The 21909-nt window shown below is 41.1% G+C and overlaps 1 protein-coding gene across 2 annotated transcripts in view; it reads right to left on the reverse strand.

Annotated features, from left to right (window-relative positions):
* Window positions 1-21909, reverse strand: part of LOC117068698 (ubiquinol-cytochrome-c reductase complex assembly factor 1) — a 109330-nt gene that overhangs the window by 71564 nt on the left and 15857 nt on the right. For both annotated transcript variants that reach the window (XM_033186223.1, XM_033186222.1), the window contains exons 2-5: window positions 21459-21563; window positions 12311-12403; window positions 9288-9395; window positions 1286-1358 (exon numbers count right to left, since the gene is read on the reverse strand). In XM_033186223.1, coding sequence (XP_033042114.1) covers window positions 1286-1358; window positions 9288-9395; window positions 12311-12403; window positions 21459-21563 — 379 coding nt within the window. The remainder of the gene's footprint in view (window positions 1-1285; window positions 1359-9287; window positions 9396-12310; window positions 12404-21458; window positions 21564-21909) is intronic.

Genomic DNA, 21909 nt, shown 5'->3' on the forward strand with positions numbered 1-21909 from the left:
CATCCAGCTTTCTTCATTGTGAACACAAGTATATGTAAATATTTGCTGCTAGAGAAAAATCTCAAATGTACACATTTAGGTGTATGCTGCTTTGAGGATGTGACTATTACCACAGAAGTACACAGCATACATTTCCTTCCAAAATCTGTGGAAGTGGAAATGATTTAATCTCTCCCAATTACAAGTACCTGCTTTAATTAACTTTGTTAATAATATAACTGTTTACAGCATCAAAATTAATACTGTGATAACAATCAACTGCTTCTGATAGTCTAAACCAGCAAAACCCTTTTGGAAAGCAATTAATCAATGAGGTAAACATAATAAAATTATATGTGCCTTTTGACCCAATCATCCTTTAACATGAGAAAAAAAAATCATAATTAATCCAGGATTAATTATGGATTAATTTTAATTAATCCTGGATTAATTAAAACAAAGCTTAAAAACAAAAGAGGAATAGCTGGCCAAAAGTCCATGTCAAAATGCTAAGTAAAACATCCAGAATGGGCCGGGCACAGTGGCTCACACCTGTAATCCCAGCATTTTGGGAGGCCGAGGGCAGATCACATGAGGTCAGGAGTTTGAAACCAGCCTAGCCAACATGGTGAAACCCCATGTCAACTAAAAATGCAAAAATTACCTGGGTGTGGTGGCACATGCCTATAATCCCAGCTATTCGGGAGGCCAAGACAGGAAAATCGCTTGAACCTGGGAGGTGGAGAGGGAGGTTACACTGAGCCAAGATTGCACCACTGCACTCCAGCCTGGGCAACAGAGCAAGACTGTGTCTCAAAAAAAAAAAAAAAAAAATTCCAGAATGTAAAACAGAATATGTTTACTATGAACACTCTTATGTAAAAAGATGCACATGTGCACAAGGGAGATGATGTCAAAGTACCGTTTGTTTGTTTGTTTTTTCAAAATAAGCAAAATGTGTTATTTATAGGATCCTTTTGCCCTCTGTTTACTCTATTAAAAAAGAAAAGCAGCTGGGTACAGTGCCATGTGCTTTTAGTCCCAGCTACTATTCAGGAGGCTGAGGTGGGAGGACTGCTTTAGCCCAGAAGTTTGAGGCCAGCCCGGGCAACAGAGCAAGACCCTGTCTCTAAAGAAATATATACAATAATTTTTTTAAAGAGAAAAATAGGCAGTTTGGATTATATGCTTTGTGCAGGAAAAACTGTTTCACTAGGGACTAAAAAAACCTACCCTATTAAAACACAATCATAAAAATGAAATGTAGGTTTGTTCTCCTTCTCAGTACTATCAAACAATAACTTACTTAGAAAGAATTCCTCGAAGTCAGTTTTCTCCACACAGCTAGTATACATGCGCAGGGCAGCAATCTTAATCTTCTAGACAAAGAGAATAAAACCAAACTCAAGACATGACCAAGTGGATGTTCTATTTCCGTTAGACATGGGTCACAGAATCTTATATTTCTTCAACTAGAAGGAAGGGTCCAAACCTCTCTCTAGGTAATTTAAACCAATACAAATATATTTTTGTTTTCTTAGAGCTTAGCCATTCATACAGACTTCACACAATTTTCATATTTTAGGACTTCAGCATGAAAACCTCAGAAAGGCTTTTCCAACATTTAAATGAAATCTCTCATTTAACTCCAACCTACTTCACCATATTTGTGCCTCTAAATCACTGTTCAGCATTATCCACATTAACTCCTTAGAATCTGAAATCTTTTACAGAAAAAAATTACACATTCTTCTGGCCAAAATCAAACAAAAACCCTCAAGCACTACTCAGAGGCACTACTATCTATTCTATAAATCTCTGGGCAATGGAATAAGAGGCATCTTTTTTCCAGATTTTACTTAGTTTTACAGTTTGCTGATTAACACTGTATCTGTAAATAAGGGTTTCTAATGAGTGCAAAATACAAGAATCAAACTTTTACTATTCCCAAAGCACTAGGAATTCTCTTAGGCTTTTGATATGAGTGATGGTTTTAATTTATTCACTGAGCTGTATACTTAAGATCTGTATATTACACTGCATATAAATTATGCCTTAATAAAAATAAATCTAAAAATAAACTATTTAAGAGTTGACTTATAGGTCTGAAGACCAACTCAGCACTATAGGAACAGGTATTTTAAGGACTTCCAAACATTTCATTAAGGATATAACTAAATAAATGAGCACATCAACAAGGCTTCTAGAAGCCGATTTTTTCTTAAAACAACAGGGAAAGTTACAAACTCAAATATGCATAGACTAAAAACAAATGTGTACAGGCTGAGAATGACCTAGTAACTGAAGAAAAACCAATCTAGAACTTAGTGGAGCTATGATATTAAGGTTTAAAGTCACCGAGAACATACTATACCCAAAACTATATAATGTTCATATTTTTCTATATTCTCTAGAGTTAAAGCAAGTGTCTCTGATGGGTAGAAATACCCATAACAAATTAAGGAATGATTACGTCTCTGATTGTAATTAAGATATTTTATATGATAATTTGAGATCTGTCATATTTTTAAGAGCTTCCAGTCTAAAGTTAATACAGAGGAAAACAGGACATATAGAAATAGACAATAGAAATCAGACATCCCTATCTGGGGAGTAAGTCAGCATTAGAAGCCCACATTTAAACAAAACCCATGATGAAACACTAGAAAAGAAAAGCAAATTAAACCTAAAAGCAAGCAGAAATAATGATATAGTAAAGAGCAGAAATCAACAAAACTGAAACAGAAAAATAAAATATTGAAAATCAAAGCCAGGTCAGGCGTGGTGGCTCATGCCTGTAATCCCAGCACTTTGGGAGGCCGAGACAGGCAGATCAGCTGAGCCCAGAAGTTGGAGACCAACCTGGGAAACATGGCAAAATGTTTCCATCTCTACCAAAAATACAAAAATTAGCTGGCCATGGTGGTGCGTGCCTATAGTCCCAGCTGCTCAAAAGGCTGAGACAGAAGAATCGTTTGAACCTGGGAGGCAGAAGTTGCAGTGAGCCGAGATCGTGCCACTGCACTCCAGCCTGGGTGACAGAGCGAGACTCCGCCTCAAAAAACAAAATTTTTTTTTCAATAAAATTGATAACCTATGAAACTGATCAAGGAAAAAAAAAAAAAAAGCCCAAAACACATAAGATACAAATTTTCAATATCAGGAATCAGAGAGCAGACATCACTACATATCCTGAAGACATTAAAAGGATAATAAGGGAATACTATGAACAACTTTACTCCAATGAATGTGATTACTTAGATGAAACAGACAAATTCCTTAAAAGATACAAACTATCAAAGCTCACTAAAATAAATAACATGAATAGTCTTGTATCTATTAAATAAATTGGATTTGTGGTTAAAAACCTTCCCACAATGCAAACTGCAGACCCAGATAGCATCACTAGAGAACTGTACTGAACATCTAAAGAAATGTTACGAAATCAGCTGGGCGCGGTGGCTCACGCCTGTAATCCCAGCATTTTGGAAGGCTGAGGCGGGTGGATCACGAGGTCAAGAGATTGAGACCATCCTGGCCAACATGGTGAAACTCCATCTGTACTAAAAATATAAAAATTAGCTGGGCGTGGTGGTGTGCGCCTGTAGTCCCAGGCTAAGGCAGGAGAATGGCTCGAACCCAGGAGGCAGAGGTTGCAGTGAGCCGAGATCACGCCACTGCACTCCAGCCTGGCGACAGAGTGAAACTCCATCTCAAAACAAAAAAGAAAAAGAAAAAAAAGAAATGTTACGAAATCTACACAAACTCTGCCAGAAAACAAGAAGAAAGGATACTTCCCAGCTCATTCAATAAGGCCAACCTTATCCTGATATCAAAACCAAGGTCATTAGGAGAAAACAAAACTATAGAACAATAGCCTTCATGAACACAGATGCAAAATTCCTTAAGAAAATATTTTCAAATTAAATCCATCAATATTTTTAAAAGGACAATATATCATAATCCAGTGAAATTTATCCCAGGAATGCAAAGATAATTCAACACTGACAAATCAATCAGTTTCACCATATCAACAGACAAAAAAAAAAAGCCTGTTTAATTTTGTTAACACTTGCAGTTCTAGGAAGTATTTGACCACAGAACACATATTGGGAAGCACTGGTCTGTGCCATTACCAAACTAATGATAATCTAATAATATCACGATCCTAATAATTTGGCCTTGACAGGTCTACTCCTATCCTTAAGACAGGGAGTTCAGGACATCTGCCCCAGCTCCTTGCTTCATCCAATAATTCACTGAGTACATAACTCAGTGCCTGACACTGATCTGGATGATGAGAATAGAGCAGTAGACAAAACAGACAAAAATCCCTGTTCTGACAGAGCTTATGGCCCAGTTCAGCTATAGACAAGCATGTAACTTTAAAATTTCTAATCACCTATTTCTTGATCTTATTTTTTTTTAAACTTGTAGTCTCCTTCAGATTCCTATATATAAAATCCTCTGGGTTCATAATTAATCACCTTGCCTGGAGACTTGCCTTTAAGGCCCAAGGCCCAAGACTTTCCTTTAGAAGGAAGCTTCCCCAACAACACGTTTGTGAAAAAGCATTCATCACAAACAATGAAGACTTCACCAGATTGGCCAGAGTATGTTTTCAGTGCTCATGCTATGGCAATCAGGAGCATTTTATAGTTCTTCACTTTTCCTGCTGCAAGGCCAAGCCTTTATACTTGGATGAGCCATTTTCCTGGACAAATCTCTAAAGCAAGTCCCTTAAGACTATCACACAGAGATTAGAAATAATAACTTGAGGAAAGAACTTCTTCAAGAATCATGCACGGATCTGAGTTAAGGAGGTAGGGGACTGAATTTTCAACCAGTCAATACAAGTTGTCTGGTCCTTGGATGACTTCATATTTATTTCATTTTAACTTTAGAAGACTTCATCAGTCATTTTTTACTTGAGTAAAAGAGAGGCACCTTGAACAGCTTTAGGAAATGAAAATCTGCTCTCCCACGAACTGATGCATTTTTTAACATCCTACAGGATGAAAAACAAATCTAGTAAAAGGATTGCATTAACAGCTATGTAAGAGTTTGAGGCCGGGCGCGGTGGCTCAAGCCTGTAATCCCAGCACTTGGGAGGCCGAGACGGGCGGATCACGAGGTCAGGAGATCGAGACCATCCTGGCTAACACGGTGAAACCCTGTCTCTACTAAAAAATACAAAAAACTAGCCGGGCGAGGTGGCGGGCGCCTGTAGTCCCAGCTACTCGGGAGGCTGAGGCAGGAGAATGGCGTAAACCCGGGAGGCGGAGCTTGCAGTGAGCTGAGATCCGGCCACTGTACCCCAGCCTGGGCGACAGAGCAAGACTCCGTCTCAAAAAAAACAAACAAACAAAACAAAGAGTTTGAAAGGGCCTGGCGAGGTGGCTCATGCCTGTAATGCGAGCACTTTGAGAGGCCGAGGCGGGCGGATCACGAGGTCAGGAGTTCTGAGACTAGCCTGGCCAAGAGACCAGGCTGGCCGATATGGTGAAACCCCCTCTCTACTAAAAATACAAAAATTAGCTGGGCGTTGTGGTGGGCACCCGTAATCCCAGTTACTTGGGAGGCTGAGGCAGGAGAATTGCTTGAACCCGGGAGGCAGAGGTTGCAATGAGCCGAGATCGCGCCACACTGTACTCCAGCCTGGACAACAGAGCGAGACTCCAACTCAAAAAAAATAAAAAGAGTTAGAAGGGTCTTTTAAATCATTTGAACCTTCTATTATCTACTGGAAATCCTTCTACAGCATTCTTGATTCACAGTCAACCATCTGGGCCTCTGTTCAAACAAGACCAATGACCTTGTAAGGCTACCTATCCCACCGGAGGACAATTCTTGTTAGATTCTTATTTTGCTAAACTTAAAATCTGCTCCACGTAACATTCATTGAACATTATTCTGCCCACTGGAATACCTTCTTTTTTTCACAGTTGCCCTTCAAATACCTGAGAAGAATCATCCTGTCTTCTCTTTTCCAGGCTAAGCATCCCTATTTCCTTCAACCATTCTTAACAGTTTCTAAAGCTTTCATAAGGCTCACTGCCTACCTCTGAATACATTCCAGTTTGTCAGTGTCCTTCAGAATAGGAATAACTTTTTGGCTTAATGCTCATATGGAAACCTATTCTATGGCATGTGACTGAGTTGGGTAAATATTGTCCTTATCTCACCTGATACTGCATATAAAGATAATTTTTTAAAATGATGATTCCAGGATACTCACATAGGTAAGGAAAAGCTACATTTAAGATCCTAAATATGATTACAGAACATGGGAATAATACATGAAAACATTAAAGAAAAAGAGAAAAGATAGCTGATACTGCTGATGAGGACAGACATGCAGTTATTTTACTTCCTAATCAAATACATGTGAAAACACAAAACAAATAATTTTGCCAGTGCAATCCAATGAAAGTGTATTGATTTGAATCAACATTGCTGAAAACGGTTTTGTTTTTCAAAATGAAAAGTTACACATACATTTTCACATCTCAATTACACTAGAATGTCATACTTTGATACTGTGATGTAACAAATTTTAAAATGAAGGTTACAGGCTGGGCGCAGTGGTTCATTCCTATAATCCCAGCACTTTGGGAGGCCGAGGCAGGTGGAATCACTTGAGGTCAGGAGTTCAAGACCAGGCTGGCCCAACATGGTGAAACCCCAACTCTAGTAAAAATATGAAAGTCAGCCAGGTGTGGTGGCATGCACCTGTAGTCCCAGCTACTTAGGGGGCTGAGGCAGGAAAATTGCTTGAACCTGGGAGGCGGAGGTTACAGTAGGCTGAGATCGCGCTACTGCACTCCAGCCTGGGTAACAGAGTGAGACTGTCTCAAAAAAAATAAAATTAAAATAAAATAAAATGAACGTTATAGAAAGTACAACTATCACATTACAAAAGAGTTTTAAAATGCAAACCTCAGGGATTTAGTTGATATCACAAGGGAACCAAGACAAATCAGAGGCTAACTTAGGATAAAAGAGTGAAGGAATTTTCCTGATGATTTAGTAATCCTCCAAATGACAGTCAATTTTCCCTCTAGAATCATTAAAAAACAGCCTATACAAAACATATGGTAGCAACCAAGTGGAACCCAATCACCAAGAAATGAATAAAACTGTAAATGTTTCTCTTTTCTTTTTTTTGTTTTGACTTCCCTCTTAATTTCTAATTTTCAAACAAAACATATACTTTAAGTTTGTAAATCCAAATGCCATAAGCACAACATTTTTTTAATAGGGGAAAAGATTCTACTTAAAAACATTACCAAATATACCAACAATTATCAAGTGTCAAAAAATTAAGATATTAAAAATACAACTTTAAAGAACATAACTAATATTTCATTGGCAATTAAGAAGATACTTCATACCTTAGGGACTCAAGAACATCATTATCAGTATTTGTGTTCTTTCTATATTTTTTCAAAGTCCTTTAAAAACAAAATGCTTGTGGAATTACTGTTCACTTTTCAGAATTCAGGTAAAAGAGTAGTTATAGAGAGAAGTTCTTATTTGCTGTAGTGAGAACTGTTAGAAAGAGAACCAGACACCATAAGAAGAAACCACAAGTAGAAGTCTATAATAAAATTGAAGGCCGGGCACGGTGGCTCAAACCTGTAATCCCAGCACTTTGGGAGGCCGAGACGGGCAGATCACGAGGTCAGGAGATCGAGACCATCCTGGCAAACACGGTGAAACCCCGTCTCTACTAAAAAATACAAAAAACTAGCTGGGCGAGGTGGCAGGCACCTGTAGTCTCAGCTACTCAGGAGGCTGAGGCAGGAGAATGGCGTAAACCCGGGAGGCGGAGCTTGCAGTGAGCTGAGATCCGGCCACTGCACTCCAGCCTGGGCGACAAAGCGAGACTCCATCTCAAAAAATAAATAAATAAATAAATAAATAAATAAATAAAATAAAATAAAATTGAAATTCGAATTTGAATCCAACTTGTTAAAATGGTGTAACTGGCATTACTTGGTTGTTCTGAGTAAAGCTTTCATATTTTCTAGAAACATCTTCCCTACTGCTTTGAGTGGGCTTGCTTTGACTTATGACTGATTCGGCTTACCCAATATTCCAGCAACCCTGAAAGGCATTAAAAGGCATTTCTGCCATAGTGATAGAGAGAAATGGTATTACAGGTTGAGTACTCCTTATCTGAAATGTGCGGAAACAGAAGTGTTTTGAATTTTGGATTGGGGGGGATTTTGGATTCTCTGCATTACACTTACCAGCTGAGCAACCCAAATTCAAAAATCCAAAATGCTCCAATGGGCATTTCCCTGGGGCATCATGTCTAAAAACTCCAAACGTTTTAGATTTTGGATTTCCGATTTTCCAATTTGGGATGCTCAACCTGTTCTAGGAGACAAGTGGGCTGAGAAGAACTGAATTGCTGATGTTTTATTTCTATAATTGGTTAGAGGTATTATTGTAAAAGCCCAGGGGCAGTATACATCTGAGGCAGAGAGGACATTCATTCATTTACAGCCACTACTATTATAACAGATAATGTGCTAGGCCAAGAGTTGACTGGGATTGACACAGCTAACAAATATCCCTCCATAATAAGAATTACAATAGATCGTGGGCTTAATTACTTAATAAAAAGATGCCGATTAGTAAAATTTTAATGAAAATCCCTTATAAAATATAGGTTCATTGGAAAGTAATGCTTCCTTAAGAATGTTGCCCATCAGAACATTTGGCCCATCTGACCCCTCAGAAGTCGTCTATATATGGCATACCATGCAGCAAGGGCCTGGAAAGCCCAGTCTTGTTGCCATGCCTGCTACTATGAGACGCTTCTAAGGAATCAGGTGGAGGGACTAGTTCAGTCCCACATGTTGTATAGATCTGACTGGAAGCAGTGAGGAGGGGTTGTGGCACGTGGGCAGAGATATTTTGGAGAAGTTCTCAGAATAATATATGGACCTTGAGAGCTTACTTGGAGGTTCTGGCAGTGGAGTGCAGCTACTTATATACCCTTAATCAAAGAATGGTCCTCCTGTATTGGAGAAGGTCATCCTCTTCAACCAAGAACACAGCTTCAAAAGGTCGCACATGGAGTGGTCAGGGAGGAAGGGAACACCTGCCTACCCAGCCAGATCAGCCGAATCAACCCTGGTGATCAATGCAGTGACAGATGTCACAGCCAGATCGTCCTCACATCCAAAATAATGTATGAATTCCATGAAAGCAATGCAGAAGCTTTAAAAAAATCTACGAGGAGCAGAAAGCACAATGCCCAAAAGGAAAAATGAGAAGAACTTAAAGGACTTTACCCATTTACTGTATTTCAAAGGTCCTGTGAATCCCATGGCTTCTATTATCTTTGTGAAAGCACCAACCTTCTCCTCAACAGGCTGTGGGAAATCTTTGGTAGTAGAAAGCTGATTAACCAAAAAGAAAGAAACTAAAATTAGTTGCAAAAAAATTTTAATAGAATGCTTTGTTCCTCATCAGGTCGGAGAGAATTTTTTTTTTTTTTAATACAGTCAGAGTCTCTTCCTTTCACCCAGGCTAGAGTGAAGTGGCACAATCATAGCTCACTGCAGCCTCAAACTTCTGGGTTCAAGTGATCCTCCTGCCTCAGCCTCCCAAGTAAATGGGATTACAGGTGCATGCCATCACGCCAAGTCAATTTTTAAAATTTTCTGTGGAGGTGGGGTCCACGGCCTGTTGTTCTGTGGAGAGCGGGATCCACAGCCTGTTGCCTAGGCTGGTCTCAAACTCCTGGCCTCAAGCAATCTTCCTGCTTCAGCCTCCCCAAATGCTGGGATTACAGGTGTGAGCCACCATGCTCGGGCTGAGGGCATTTTTATTGCTTAGATTTTTGTTTTCACCTACAATTTTTTTTTTTTTTTTTTTTTTTTTGAGATGGAGTCTCGCTTTACCGCCCAGGCTGGAGTGCAGTGGCCGGATCTCAGCTCACTGCAAGCTCCGCCTCCCGGGTTTACGCCATTCTCCTTCCTCAGCCTCCCGAGTAGCTGGGACTACAGGCGCCCGCCACCTCGCCCGGCTAGTTTTTTTTGTACTTTTTTAAGTAGAGACGGGGTTTCACCATAGTAGCCAGGATGGTCTCAATCTCCTGACCTCGTGATCCACCCGTCTCGGCCTCCCAAAGTGCTGGGATTACAGGCTTGAGCCACCGCGCCCGGCCTCACCTACAATTTTTAATTTTCACTTTTTTAAGCATCTTATCATTCAATGAAAACACATTTGGAACTGGACCTAATAGATGCCCTCTAAATTTCAGAGCAAGACATGCCCACTTCATTGACTGTATGTCTATTAATCCATATCTAGCAGATGACAGATGTGGGGTATTAGAATAAAAGTTCTGGCCGGGCGCGGTGGCTCAAGCCTGTAATCCCAGCACTTTGGGAGGCCGAGGCGGGCGGATCACGAGGTCAGGAGATCGAGACCATCCTGGCTAACACGGTGAAACCCCGTCTCTACTAAAAAAATACAAAAAACTAGCCGGGCGAGGTGGCGGGCGCCTGTAGTCCCAGCTACTGGGGAGGCTGAGGCAGGAGAATGGCGTGAACCCAGGAGGCGGAGCTTGCAGTGAGCTGAGATCCGGCCACTGCATTCCAGCCTGGGCATCAGAACGAGACTCCGTCTCAAAAAAAAAAAAAAAAAAAAAAAAAAAAAAGTTCTATCAAAAAGAGGACTTTTTTTTTTTTTTTTTGAGACGGAGTCTCGCTCTGTCGTCCAGGCTGGAGTGCAGTGGCCGGATCTCAGCTCACTGCAAGCTCCGCCTCCGGGGTTTACGCCATTCTCCTGCCTCAGCCTCCCGACTACAGGCGCCCGCCACCTCGCCCGGCTAGTTTTTTGTATTTTTTTTAGTAGAGACGGGGTTTCACCGTGTTAGCCAGGATGGTCTCGACCTCCTGACCTCGTGATCCGCCCGTCTCGGCCTCCCAAAATGCTGGGATTACAGGCTTGAGCCACCGCGCCCGGCAAAAAGAGGACTTTCAAAAGGAAATCTTGACCCCCATCTCCCAAGAACAATTCTGAGAAGTAAAACATTCTATGCTTATTGATGTAATAGGAAAAGGAAAAAAAAACACTGCCTGAAAGCAGTCAAAAGTCATTCAAAACTGCAATCAAGCACTGAATGTTTTTAAACTCTTGCATTTTTTAGTAAATGCAAGAGTTTCACAAATTTTACTAATGACTACAGAAAATATAAGTCTTGTAGTTTGCAAATAACCTCCAAGGAAAGTCTGTTCTAATGTTAACCCTCTCCAAGCAAAGGCAAGCTATTTAACCAATAAAAAATTACCCAAAAGTTAAATATCACTTTATTTTTTATTTTTATTTTTTATTTTTTGAGATGGAGTCTCACTCTGTTGCCCAGGCTGGAGTGCAGTGGCCGGATCTCAGCTCACTGCAAGCTCTGCCTCCTGGGTTTACGCCATTCTCCTGCCTCAGCCTCCCGAGGAGCTGGCACTACAGGCGCCCGCCGCCTCGCCTGGCTAGTTTTTTGTATTTTTTAGTAGAGATGGGGTTTCACCGTGTTAGCCAGGATGGTCTCGATCTGCTGACCTTGTGATCCGCCCATCTCGGCCTCCCAAAGTGCTGGGATTACAGGCTTGAGCCACCGTGCCCGGCCATCACTTTATTTTTAACATGTAGAAAATTCATACGTTTTCCTCTTAAGTGTTTTCTGGACAAGACAATGGAAGAATAGGTCCAAATATTCAGGCTGGCATGGTGGCTCACACCTATAATCTCAGTAATTCCAGTATTTTGGGAGGCCGAGGTGGGAGGATCACCTGAGCTCAGGAGTTCAAGGCTGTAGTGAGCCATGATCATGCCACTGCACTCCACCAGGGCAACAGAGCAAGGCCTCATCTGTTAAAAACACTTAGGGAGGCTGAGGCAGGAGGAATGCTTGAAGCCAGGAGTTTGAGACCAACCTAGGTAACAAAACGAGACCTTGGTCTCTATAAAAACTTAAAAATTTGCAGTACACAGTGGTGCATGCCTATAAGTCTCAGCTATTCAGAAGGCTGAGGCAGGAGGACAGCTTGAGCTTGGGAGTTTGAGGCTACAGTGAGCTATGATAGCACCACTGTACTCCATCCTGGGTGACAGAGCAAGATCTTGTCCCTGAAAAAAAAAATTCATTTTGTCTGCCACTTACTTAGCATCCTTGTGACCTTGGACAAGTCACTTTACCCCCTGAGACTCACCTTCTGCATTCGCTAAAACTCAGCCAGCTAACAATTTTGTTGAGATCCAAAGAACACCTGTGTGAAAGCATACTATAAACGTAGAATGCACTGATAATTCTCACCTTATGTGTGGCGTGATACTTCCTATTCAGCTGTATGTCTATTCCAGGAATCTGTTCTGATCCACATACTCGGGACTGGCTCATCTGGGGCCACTGAAGAATAGAAACATAGATCTATGCAACACTGAGCACTTACAGGGTTAATCTGAGCAGAGCTGTTTCAAAGTAAAGACTATAGGATCTTTCCAACCTTACTTAGCCCACTTCCCAGTGATCAGCTCACCAAGAAGATCTAAGATCAGCACCTACAAGGGTGTCTACTACATGGTAGATGCCCAATACATATCTGTTGAATACCTGAAGAAATAAAAGAATTTGGGCCAAGCACAAGAGCTCACACCTGTAATTCCAACACTTTGGGAGGTCAAGGTGAGAGGACTGCTTGAGGTCAGAGGTTTAAGACTCAGCCTGGGCAACATAGCAAGACTCTATTTCTACAATTTTTTTAATTGGCTGGGTGTGGTGGTGCATGCTTATAGTCCTAGCTGCTCAGGAGGCTGAGGTGGGAGGATCACTTGAGCCCAGGAGATCAAGCCTGCAGGGACCTATGATCACACCACTGCACTTCAGCCTGGGCGACACAGCAAAAGCAAGACCTTGTTTGTAAAAAAAAAAAAAAAGAAAAAGGAGAGAGTGAATTCAAAGACCGGGTGGTGTGGCTCATACCTGTAATCCCAGCACTTTGGGAGGCCGAGGCGGGTGGATCACTTGAGGTCAGGAGTTCCAGAGCCTGGCCAATATGGTGAAACCCCACCTCTACTAAAAATACAAAAAATTAGCCAAGTGTGGTGGCACACACCCATAATCCCAGTTACTCAGGAAGCTGAGGCAGGAGAATAGCTTGAACCCAGGAGGTGTAGGTATCATGCCACTGCACTCCAGCCGGGGCAACACAGCAAAAATCGGTCTCAAAAAAAAAAAAAAAAAAAAAAAAAAAAAGAGAATTCAGCCCTGGAAACCTGGAACTACATCTAAGTCAACTCTAGGAAACAGAATTGTAGTAAGTATCTATTTAAATATGGGCAGCAGTGAAGTATATGGAGAAAAAAAAACAAAGACACCCGTCACTTTTAGGTTTAAAACTTGCTTCTGCCACCTGCAACAAGCTCAGTGGCCATGGAAAACTTACTGAACCTCAGTTGCAGTAAGGATGAAAGAAGATAAGATATATAAAGTACCTTTCACAAAATAGGCACTCAATAAATAGCAGAAGTTTCCATCATCACTATCATCATCGACACTATTGTTTGGATCACAATCACCACCTTTTTTATGTTCACATTGCATTTAAAAGCAATTTGGCAATAAAATAGCCATTATTATGTGCCAGATACTATACAGAATGAAAACTGGGAGGAAAGTTCACTAAGGAGATGGTTAATTAAAGTTCAGTCACTCAGTGGAAAATCAGGTATCCACTGAGGGTTTTTTGTTGTTTTGTTTTTGTTTTTTGAGACAAGGTCTGGCTCTATTGCCCAGGCTGGAGTGCAGTGGCACAATCCCAGCTCACTGCAACCTCCACTTCCCGGGCTCAAGCAATTCTCGTGCCTCAGCCTCCTGAGTTGCTGGGACTACAGGCATCTGTCATCACACCCTGCTGATTTTTGTATTTCTGTAGAGACAGTGTCTCCCTATGTTGCCCAGGCTGGCCTCAAACTCCTGGGCTCAAGTGAGTGATCCTCCTGCCTTGAACTCCCAAAATGCCTTGAACTCCTAAAATGAACTCCCAAAATGGGATTACAGGCATGAGCCTGGGTGCCTGGCTGGGATTTTTTTTTTTTTTTAACAGCAGTTTTAGGCTCATAGCAAAATTGCCTGGAAAGGGCAGAGTTCCCACATACCCCTTCCCCTACATGCACAGCCTCCCCGGCCATCAACATCCCACACCAGGGTGGTGCATTTGATACAAAGTATGAACCTACACTGACACATCATCATCACTCAGAGTGCACAGTTTACTTAGAGATTATTATTGTTAACATGAAAAAATGCTTATAATATGTATAAAATTATAGGTTAAAAACATGACTGCATAGACTGCATATAGGCAAGTTTAGAAAGAACACACAAGAAACCAAAGAGTTATTTTGTTCAGTTAGAATTATGGATAAATTTAACAATCTCTAGCCAAAATAACTCTGGTAAAAAAAAAATAAAAGAATCTAGCTTCCAAACTCTCACTAATGCTTTATTACCTTTACAATAAAAAGAGGTGAGAGGGAGCAGGAAGAGGACTGACCCTTCAATTCTGGTTTTATTCCAAGAAGAAATGGAACACATGGAATGAAAATGATTTTTTTTATTTAACCCTAACGAAGAAAAAATAGAATTTCTAATTGTGGAATGTTACTATTTACTTTTCTTTCCAAACAAGGATATTAAAAGATTAGTCAGGATTCTTCTGGTTAGTCCCAAGGACACTTAGGCTTTAATTCATAAGTATCAAGCAGGCTTTGTAAAATACAGACTAAACACAGAACACCTCCCCATTACATCACATACATCAATGCAATGGTCCATCTAAAACACAAAGCACTTAAACTGGTTCAAAGAATACAGCCAACAGCAGTTTCCACAAGCTGTGCTTTGGGCTGGGTCCTCTTCTGTTAGGTTCTATGAGATCCTTCTTTTTCCTCACAGCTCCAGGAGTAACCAGTGGATTTCTTCTGAGGCTGTCCTACCATCCACTGTATTTCTATCCTACCATTATTCATGAGCTAACATTCTACACTATACTGAACTACTAAAGTACCTATGTATCTAGTATCAAAGACAACATCTAGTTTCTCCACACCTACACACTTATACACACACACATTTACTTTTTTGTACTACCCACTCTTGTCCTTGCACTTCCCACAAAAAAAATCACTCGACCCTTAAAGACCTCAATTTTTCCTTTGCTTAGATTAAAAAACATCAATAGGCTGGGCGTGGTGGCTTATGCCTGTAAACCCAACGCTCTGGGAGGCCGAGGCGGGACGGTTGCCTGAGTCCAGGAGTTAGAGACCAGCCTGGGCAACATGGCAAACCCCCATCTCTACCCCCCTCCAAAAAACAAAAATTAGCCAGGCATGTGCCTGTAATCCCAGCTACTCAGGAGGCTGAGGCAGGAGAATCGTTTGAACCCAGAAGGTGGAGGTTACAGTGAGCCAAGATCATGCCACTGCACTCCAGCCTGGGTGACAGAGCGAGGCTCTGTCTCAAAAAATAAAAATAAAAATAAAAAAACAAGAATGACAGAGGCAGAGAAGTAGAAAGGGGGTGCTGGGACGAACTCAAGCAATTCTTGAATACCATGGGTGTGTGCGTCTGCTCCTTTTAGCAACTATAAGCCCCACCAGGGCATAGGCCATCTTATACATCTTTCATTTTCTGTCCCAGTGCTCAACACCATTCTGGGCATGAAGTCACTACTCAATAAAAACTAGGTGGATATTTTTTTTTTCAAAAAGGACAACTTTGGAGAACATCCAAAAAAAGAACCACAGGAATGATCAAAGGGATGAATAAAAGGTCCTAGTGGAAAGGTCAAAAGGAATTTAGGCTGTTTAGCTTGGAGAAAAGGCAACTGAAGAACTAAAGAGTAACTCAGAATAACAGCACTTGAGCTGGAAGAAATCTCAGAGATATTCTGGTCCAACCTTTTCACTTCACAGATGAGGAAACTAAGACCAAGGGAGAGGTTACAATTTGGTAAAGGTAATTTTAGGACAACTTTTTTTTTTTTTTTCAGTTTCATTTCAAACAGTGAGGAGAAAACTTTCCCAAGTAACAGGAACATAAATAGCAATAAAAATAGCAATTGCAACTTACTGAAGATCTCCTGTATGCCTAGTACCTACCTACATGCTTGGTGTTTTACTTACGTTATCTCACAACAATCTTATAAAGTATATTTTCCTATTTCTTTTTTTTTTTTTTTTTTTGAGACGGAGTCTTGCTCTGTCGCCCAGGCTGGAGTGCAGTGGCATGATTTCGGCTCACTACAACCTCCACCTCCTGGGTTTAAGCAACTCTCCTGCCTCAGCCTCCTAAATAGCTGGGATTACAGACGTGTGCCACCACGTCAGCTAATTTTTGTATTTTTTTCAACAAAGACGGGGTTTGACCATGTTGGCCAGGCTGGTCTCAAACTCCTGACCTCAGGTGATCAGCCCACCTTAGCCTCTCAAAGCGCTGGTATTACAGGCATGAGCCACCACATCTGCCCTCCTATTTCTTTCTCTTTTTTTTTTGGAGTTAGGGTCTTGCTGTGTCACCCAGGCTGGAGTACAGTGGTGTGGTCATGGGTCACTGCAACCTTGACCCCCCCCGACTTAAGGGATCCTCCTGACTCAGCCTCCTGAGTACCTGGGAACACAGAGATCCAGCTATTCTTGATTTTTTGTTGAGATGAGGTCTTGCTGTGTTACTCATGCTAGTCTCAAATTCCTGGCCTCAAACAATCCTCCCACTTTGGCCTCCGAAAGTGCTGAGATTACAGGCATGAGCTACTGTGCCCGGCCTATTTTTTCCTATTTTAGAAATTTGAGGCCGGGCGCGGTGGCTCAAGCCTGTAATCCCAGCACTTTGGGAGGCCGAGACGGGTGGGTCACGAGGTCAGGAGATCGAGACCATCCTGGCTAACACGGTGAAATCCCGTTTCTACTAAAAAAAAATACAAAAAAAATCTAGCCGGGCGAAGTGGCGGGCGCCTGTAGTCCCAGCTACTCGGGAGGCTGAGGCAGGAGAATGGCGTGAACCCGGGAGGCGGAGCTTGCAGTGAGCTGAGATCCGGCCACTGCACTCCAGCCCGGGAGACAGAGCGAGACTCCGTCTCAAAAAAAAAAAAAAAAAAGAAATTTGAACATGAAGGTTCAAAGAAGTTCATTAAAGACTAGAATATATATTCAAAGCTATGTCAAGATACTTACTAATTACAAAGGGAAAATACTAACTTTAGAGTTCAGGAACCTGACAAACACCAATGTAAGCAAGTGGCCGAAGTTATAAGACCTACTAGCATTATATATCACCTGATATGATGCACTGAGAAGGGAATAACATCATTTTGGCCAAAAATGCATAACCTCAATCTCATTATAAGAAAATATTAGAAAGGTCAGGCGTGGTAGCTTACACCTATCATCCCAGCATTTTGAGAGGCTGAAGCAGGCGGATCACCTGGGTCAGGAGTTCGAGACCAGCCTGGCCAACATGGCAAAACCCCTTCTCTACTAAAAATACAAAAATTAGCTGGGTGTGGTGGTGGGCGCCTGTAATCCCAGTTATGCGGGAGCCTGAAGGAAGAGAATCACTTGAACAGGAGGCAGAGGTTGCAGTGAGCTTAGATCACACCACTGCACTCTAGCATGGGGGATAGAGCAAGACTCTGTCTCAAAAAAAAAAAAAATAATAAAATAAAATAAAGAAAAGAAAATATTACACAAACTCAAATTGAGAAACATTCTACAAATAACTGACTAGTACTCTTCAAAAGTGTCTAAATCTTGAGAAGAAAAAGAATAAGAAAATGTGACCAGGCACAGTGGCTCATGCCTATATTCCCAGCACTTTGGGAGGCCCAGAAGGGTGTATCACTTGAGGTCAGGAGTTTGAGACCAGCCTGTTCACCAAATGGTGAAACTCTGTCTCTACTAAAAATACAAAAATCAGCCAGGTGTCGTGGCACACACTTGTAATCCCAACTACTTGGGAGGCTGAGGTAGGAGGATTGCTTGAACCCAGGAGGTGGAGGTTGCAGTAAGCAAGATAGTGCCACTGCCAAGATAGTGTCATCCAGCCTGGATGACAGAGTGAGACTCTGTCTTAAAAAAAAAAAAAAAAGAAAAGAAAAGAAAATGTAACAGATTGGAGAAGACTAAGAATATATGACAACTGGATTTGTTATCACAGACCAAAAAAGGACATTCATGAAAAAAAAAAAAAACTTGACAAAATTGGAACAAATAGACTAATTAATAGTATTATTTCAATGTTAATTTCCTGGTTTCAGTAACTGCACCATGGTTATATGAGACGTTAACATTAGGGGCAACCAGATGAAGGCTACTTGGGAATGCTACCACTTTTACAACTCTTATATAAGTCTAAAATTATTTCAAAATTTTAAAAATATTTTTAAGTAGACAGAACTTCAAGAGGCTAAGACAAAGCTGAAAGTATGTCTCTAGCTCTTTGAAAACAATAATAGGATCATAGCATTGGACATTATCTTACAGATATCTGATACTACCACTCGTCCAAGGAAGGATTCCTTTATGTCAGGCCCTTGACTTACATTCATCCTACCACTGCCTGAATATTTCCAGTAAGAGTAAATTTACTATGTGAAAAACACAGCCCACACATTCCATTATGCACAATTCTAATTAACATAACTCTTTCTCATTCTGAGCCAAACCTTCTTTCCTGTGAGACATGTACCTGAGGATGCCATTCTGAAGCAGAAGTTTACAACCAGGGGACCTCAAAGATAGGAAGATACTCCAGTAAGTTACAGTCGTTATGACAAAAGGTCCAGTTGATTTACAATGACTAAAATTACATCTGGTCAGCATGAGATAAACCACCTTGAGTCATTTACATAAATGCTTTGCTATAAGGTTGTCCCAGAGCCTAATACAGCACCCGGTACATATTAGGTGCTCAAGAAACGTTTACTGACTCAAAGAGTAGGGTACAAGTCAGAAATTCATATAATGAGTTCTTTTCCCCTACCAAATGCTATTAAATAACAATGCTATAGCCAGGCACGGTGGCTCAAGCCTGTAATCCCAGCACTTTGGGAGGCCGAGACGGGCGGATCACGAGGTCGGGAGATCGAGACCATCCTGGCTAACACAGTGAAACCCCGTCTCTACTAAAAAAATACAAAAAACTAGCCGGGCGTGGTGGCGGGCGCCTGTAGTCCCAGCTACTCAGGAGGCTGAGGCAGGAGAATGGCGTGAACCCGGGAGGCGGAGCTTGCAGTGAGTGGATATCGGGCCACTGCACTCCAGCCTGGGTGACAGCGTGAGACTCCGTCTCAGAAAAAAAAAAAAAAAAAAAAAAAATGCTATAAATAACAATGCTATTAAAATTTTGTACAAAAAGTAACAGAACACAGCCCCAACTCTGAAAAGAAATAGCTGCATAACTACCCAAAGTAGATGCCTCTTCTGTACAGGCATATTCTCCATTCATTCAACATACACTTAGTGACTACTCTGTGCCAGGCATAGTGAAAAGACCAGGAAATACAAGAGAAAAACAAGATGTCCTCAGAAGGGCAGGGCTTACACATTAATTGGAGGGAATTTTAAAGTAGATTATATATGTTACATAAATTATATAATATATATAATTACATATAGCAAACATTTTAATTGCATCAAATATGAAAAAGAAAGTTAAAGGCTACAGATAAAAATCATAAATTGGTAAGAAAAATGAGTTCCCAATAGATGGAGAAATGCCATAAGCATACAATTTTCACAAACTGAAAAACAACTGATCAACACAGAAAATATACATAATCCTGAGAGCTAAACAAAGAAATACAAGGTAAAACAAGGTAACATTTCTACCAATTTATTTAAGTTAAAAAAAACTCAACTTGAGAGAGGTAATGATGAAAAACTAGTTATATATACACTGCTGATGGTAGCATAAATTAAAACAACTTTTTGAAGAAGCAAATTGTTCATACTCTGACCCAAGGTATGCCTTCCTAGGAATTTAATAAGTAATTAGAAGTAAGAAAAAAAATATGTACTAAGACAATGGTAAGAAAATTAAAGCTTATAATGGCAAAAAAAAAAAAGGAAAAGATTTTCATATCAAAGGCTAAGTAAATAAAATATTATATAGCCATTAAATATTTAATTACAGGCCGGGCGCGGTGGCTCACGCCTGTAATCCCAGCACTTTGGGAGGCCGAGGCGGGCGGATCACAAGGTCAGGAGATCGAGACCACGGTGAAACCCCATCTCTACTAAAAATACAAAAAATAGGCCGGGCGCGGTGGCTCAAGCCTGTAATCCCAGCACTTTGGGAGGCCGAGACGGGCGGATCACGAGGTCAGGAGATCGAGACCATCCTGGCTAATACGGTGAAACCCTGTCTCTACTTAAAAATACAAAAAACTAGCCGGGCGACGAGGCGGGCGCCTGTAGTCCAGCTACTCGGGAGGCTGAGGCAGGAGAATGGCGTAAACCAGGAGGCGGAGCTTGCAGTGAGCTGAGATCCGGCCACTGCACTCCAGCCTGGGTGGCAGAGCAAGACTCCGTCTCAAAAAAAAAAAAAAAAAAAAAAATACAAAAAATTAGCCGGGCGCCGTGGCGGGCGCATGTAGTCCCAGCTACTCGGGAGGCTGAGGCAGGAGAATGGCGGGAACCCGGGAGGCGGAGCTTGCAGTGAGCCGAGATCGCGCCACTTCTCAAAAAAAAAAAAAATTAATTACAAAGTCTATCAAAACAATATGAATAATGTCCATTCTAATAAGTGAAAAGGTACCAGAATATAAAATTCTGTGGACATCTGTTAGGGCACTTCAGGAATAAAATACATATACATACACACACACACAGAGGCTGTAAAAGAACCAGCAGAGATGAAAATACTGATGTTTTCAGATTTGAAGTTGTAGGTGATTTTTATTTCCCTTATTACTAAATTATTTGTATTATTAACAAAAATCAGGAGGGGAGAAAAGCCCTCACACAAGGTCCAAGGTAAACTACATTACAATGAATTAGGTGGTCAACGGTAAATGAATACCTCAAATAATTGTTTCTTGGATTTCATATTCATATAAAGGAAAAAGAAATAATTATCACGCCCAAATAAAAGTAGCACAAGGCGGCTACAAAAAGAAAACTGAAAAAGGTTAACTCGGAGATGAATATCTGGAAATACTCCCTAACAGTAAAAATCATCAGACTGTAGCATGGTATCCTAGGCTAAGTTCCACTGCTAGGGCATTTAGAAGCAACGCCCTAGACACCATACTTTAGGAATCAGTCCTAAGCTGGCACCACAGAGACCCAGAGTGGTCTCATGAGGTTTTTCCATCACACAATTTGGTTGGCTAATCTATAAATACATGACATTTGCACATAAACACTAAGTTTCTCATACTAAGCAAAAGAACAACAAATCTTACCTGGGAAGTGCCAGACAGAGCCCTGCCACCCTGTCCTTGGGTAGGAGACACAGGTATCAATCGGCTGCATCCTGGAACCCACTGGGAAATGCTAGTCTGGTTCCTCTAGAGAAAGAAAAAAATAATCTGTCAGGAATCTAAATCATACTCCCTACGTGGAAGGCAAAGAGTGTACCTGTGACATTGTCATATAATTAGAAATATATATTTGGTCTTCATCTCTAGTTCCTGGCACAGAGCTCCTAAAACCCTTGGAATTTCTGAGTGATGGGGGTGTCTGTAACTCATAATAAGCCCCTTTCAACCATACCTGAGTTTATGCTAATGAGATGATTCATGCAGGATGGAGGCTGGTTGCCAGAGGAACCACCCACAGGAATAGAGGGTTGGAATTTAACCTCAACTCCTCAAGGCATCCCCACCTCATTAGAGACTCAGCCAATCGCAAGTA

This window comes from Trachypithecus francoisi, unplaced genomic scaffold (assembly GCF_009764315.1).
Source record: "Trachypithecus francoisi isolate TF-2019V2 unplaced genomic scaffold, Tfra_2.0 Lachesis_group21, whole genome shotgun sequence".
Classification (NCBI taxonomy): Eukaryota; Metazoa; Chordata; class Mammalia; order Primates; family Cercopithecidae; genus Trachypithecus; species Trachypithecus francoisi.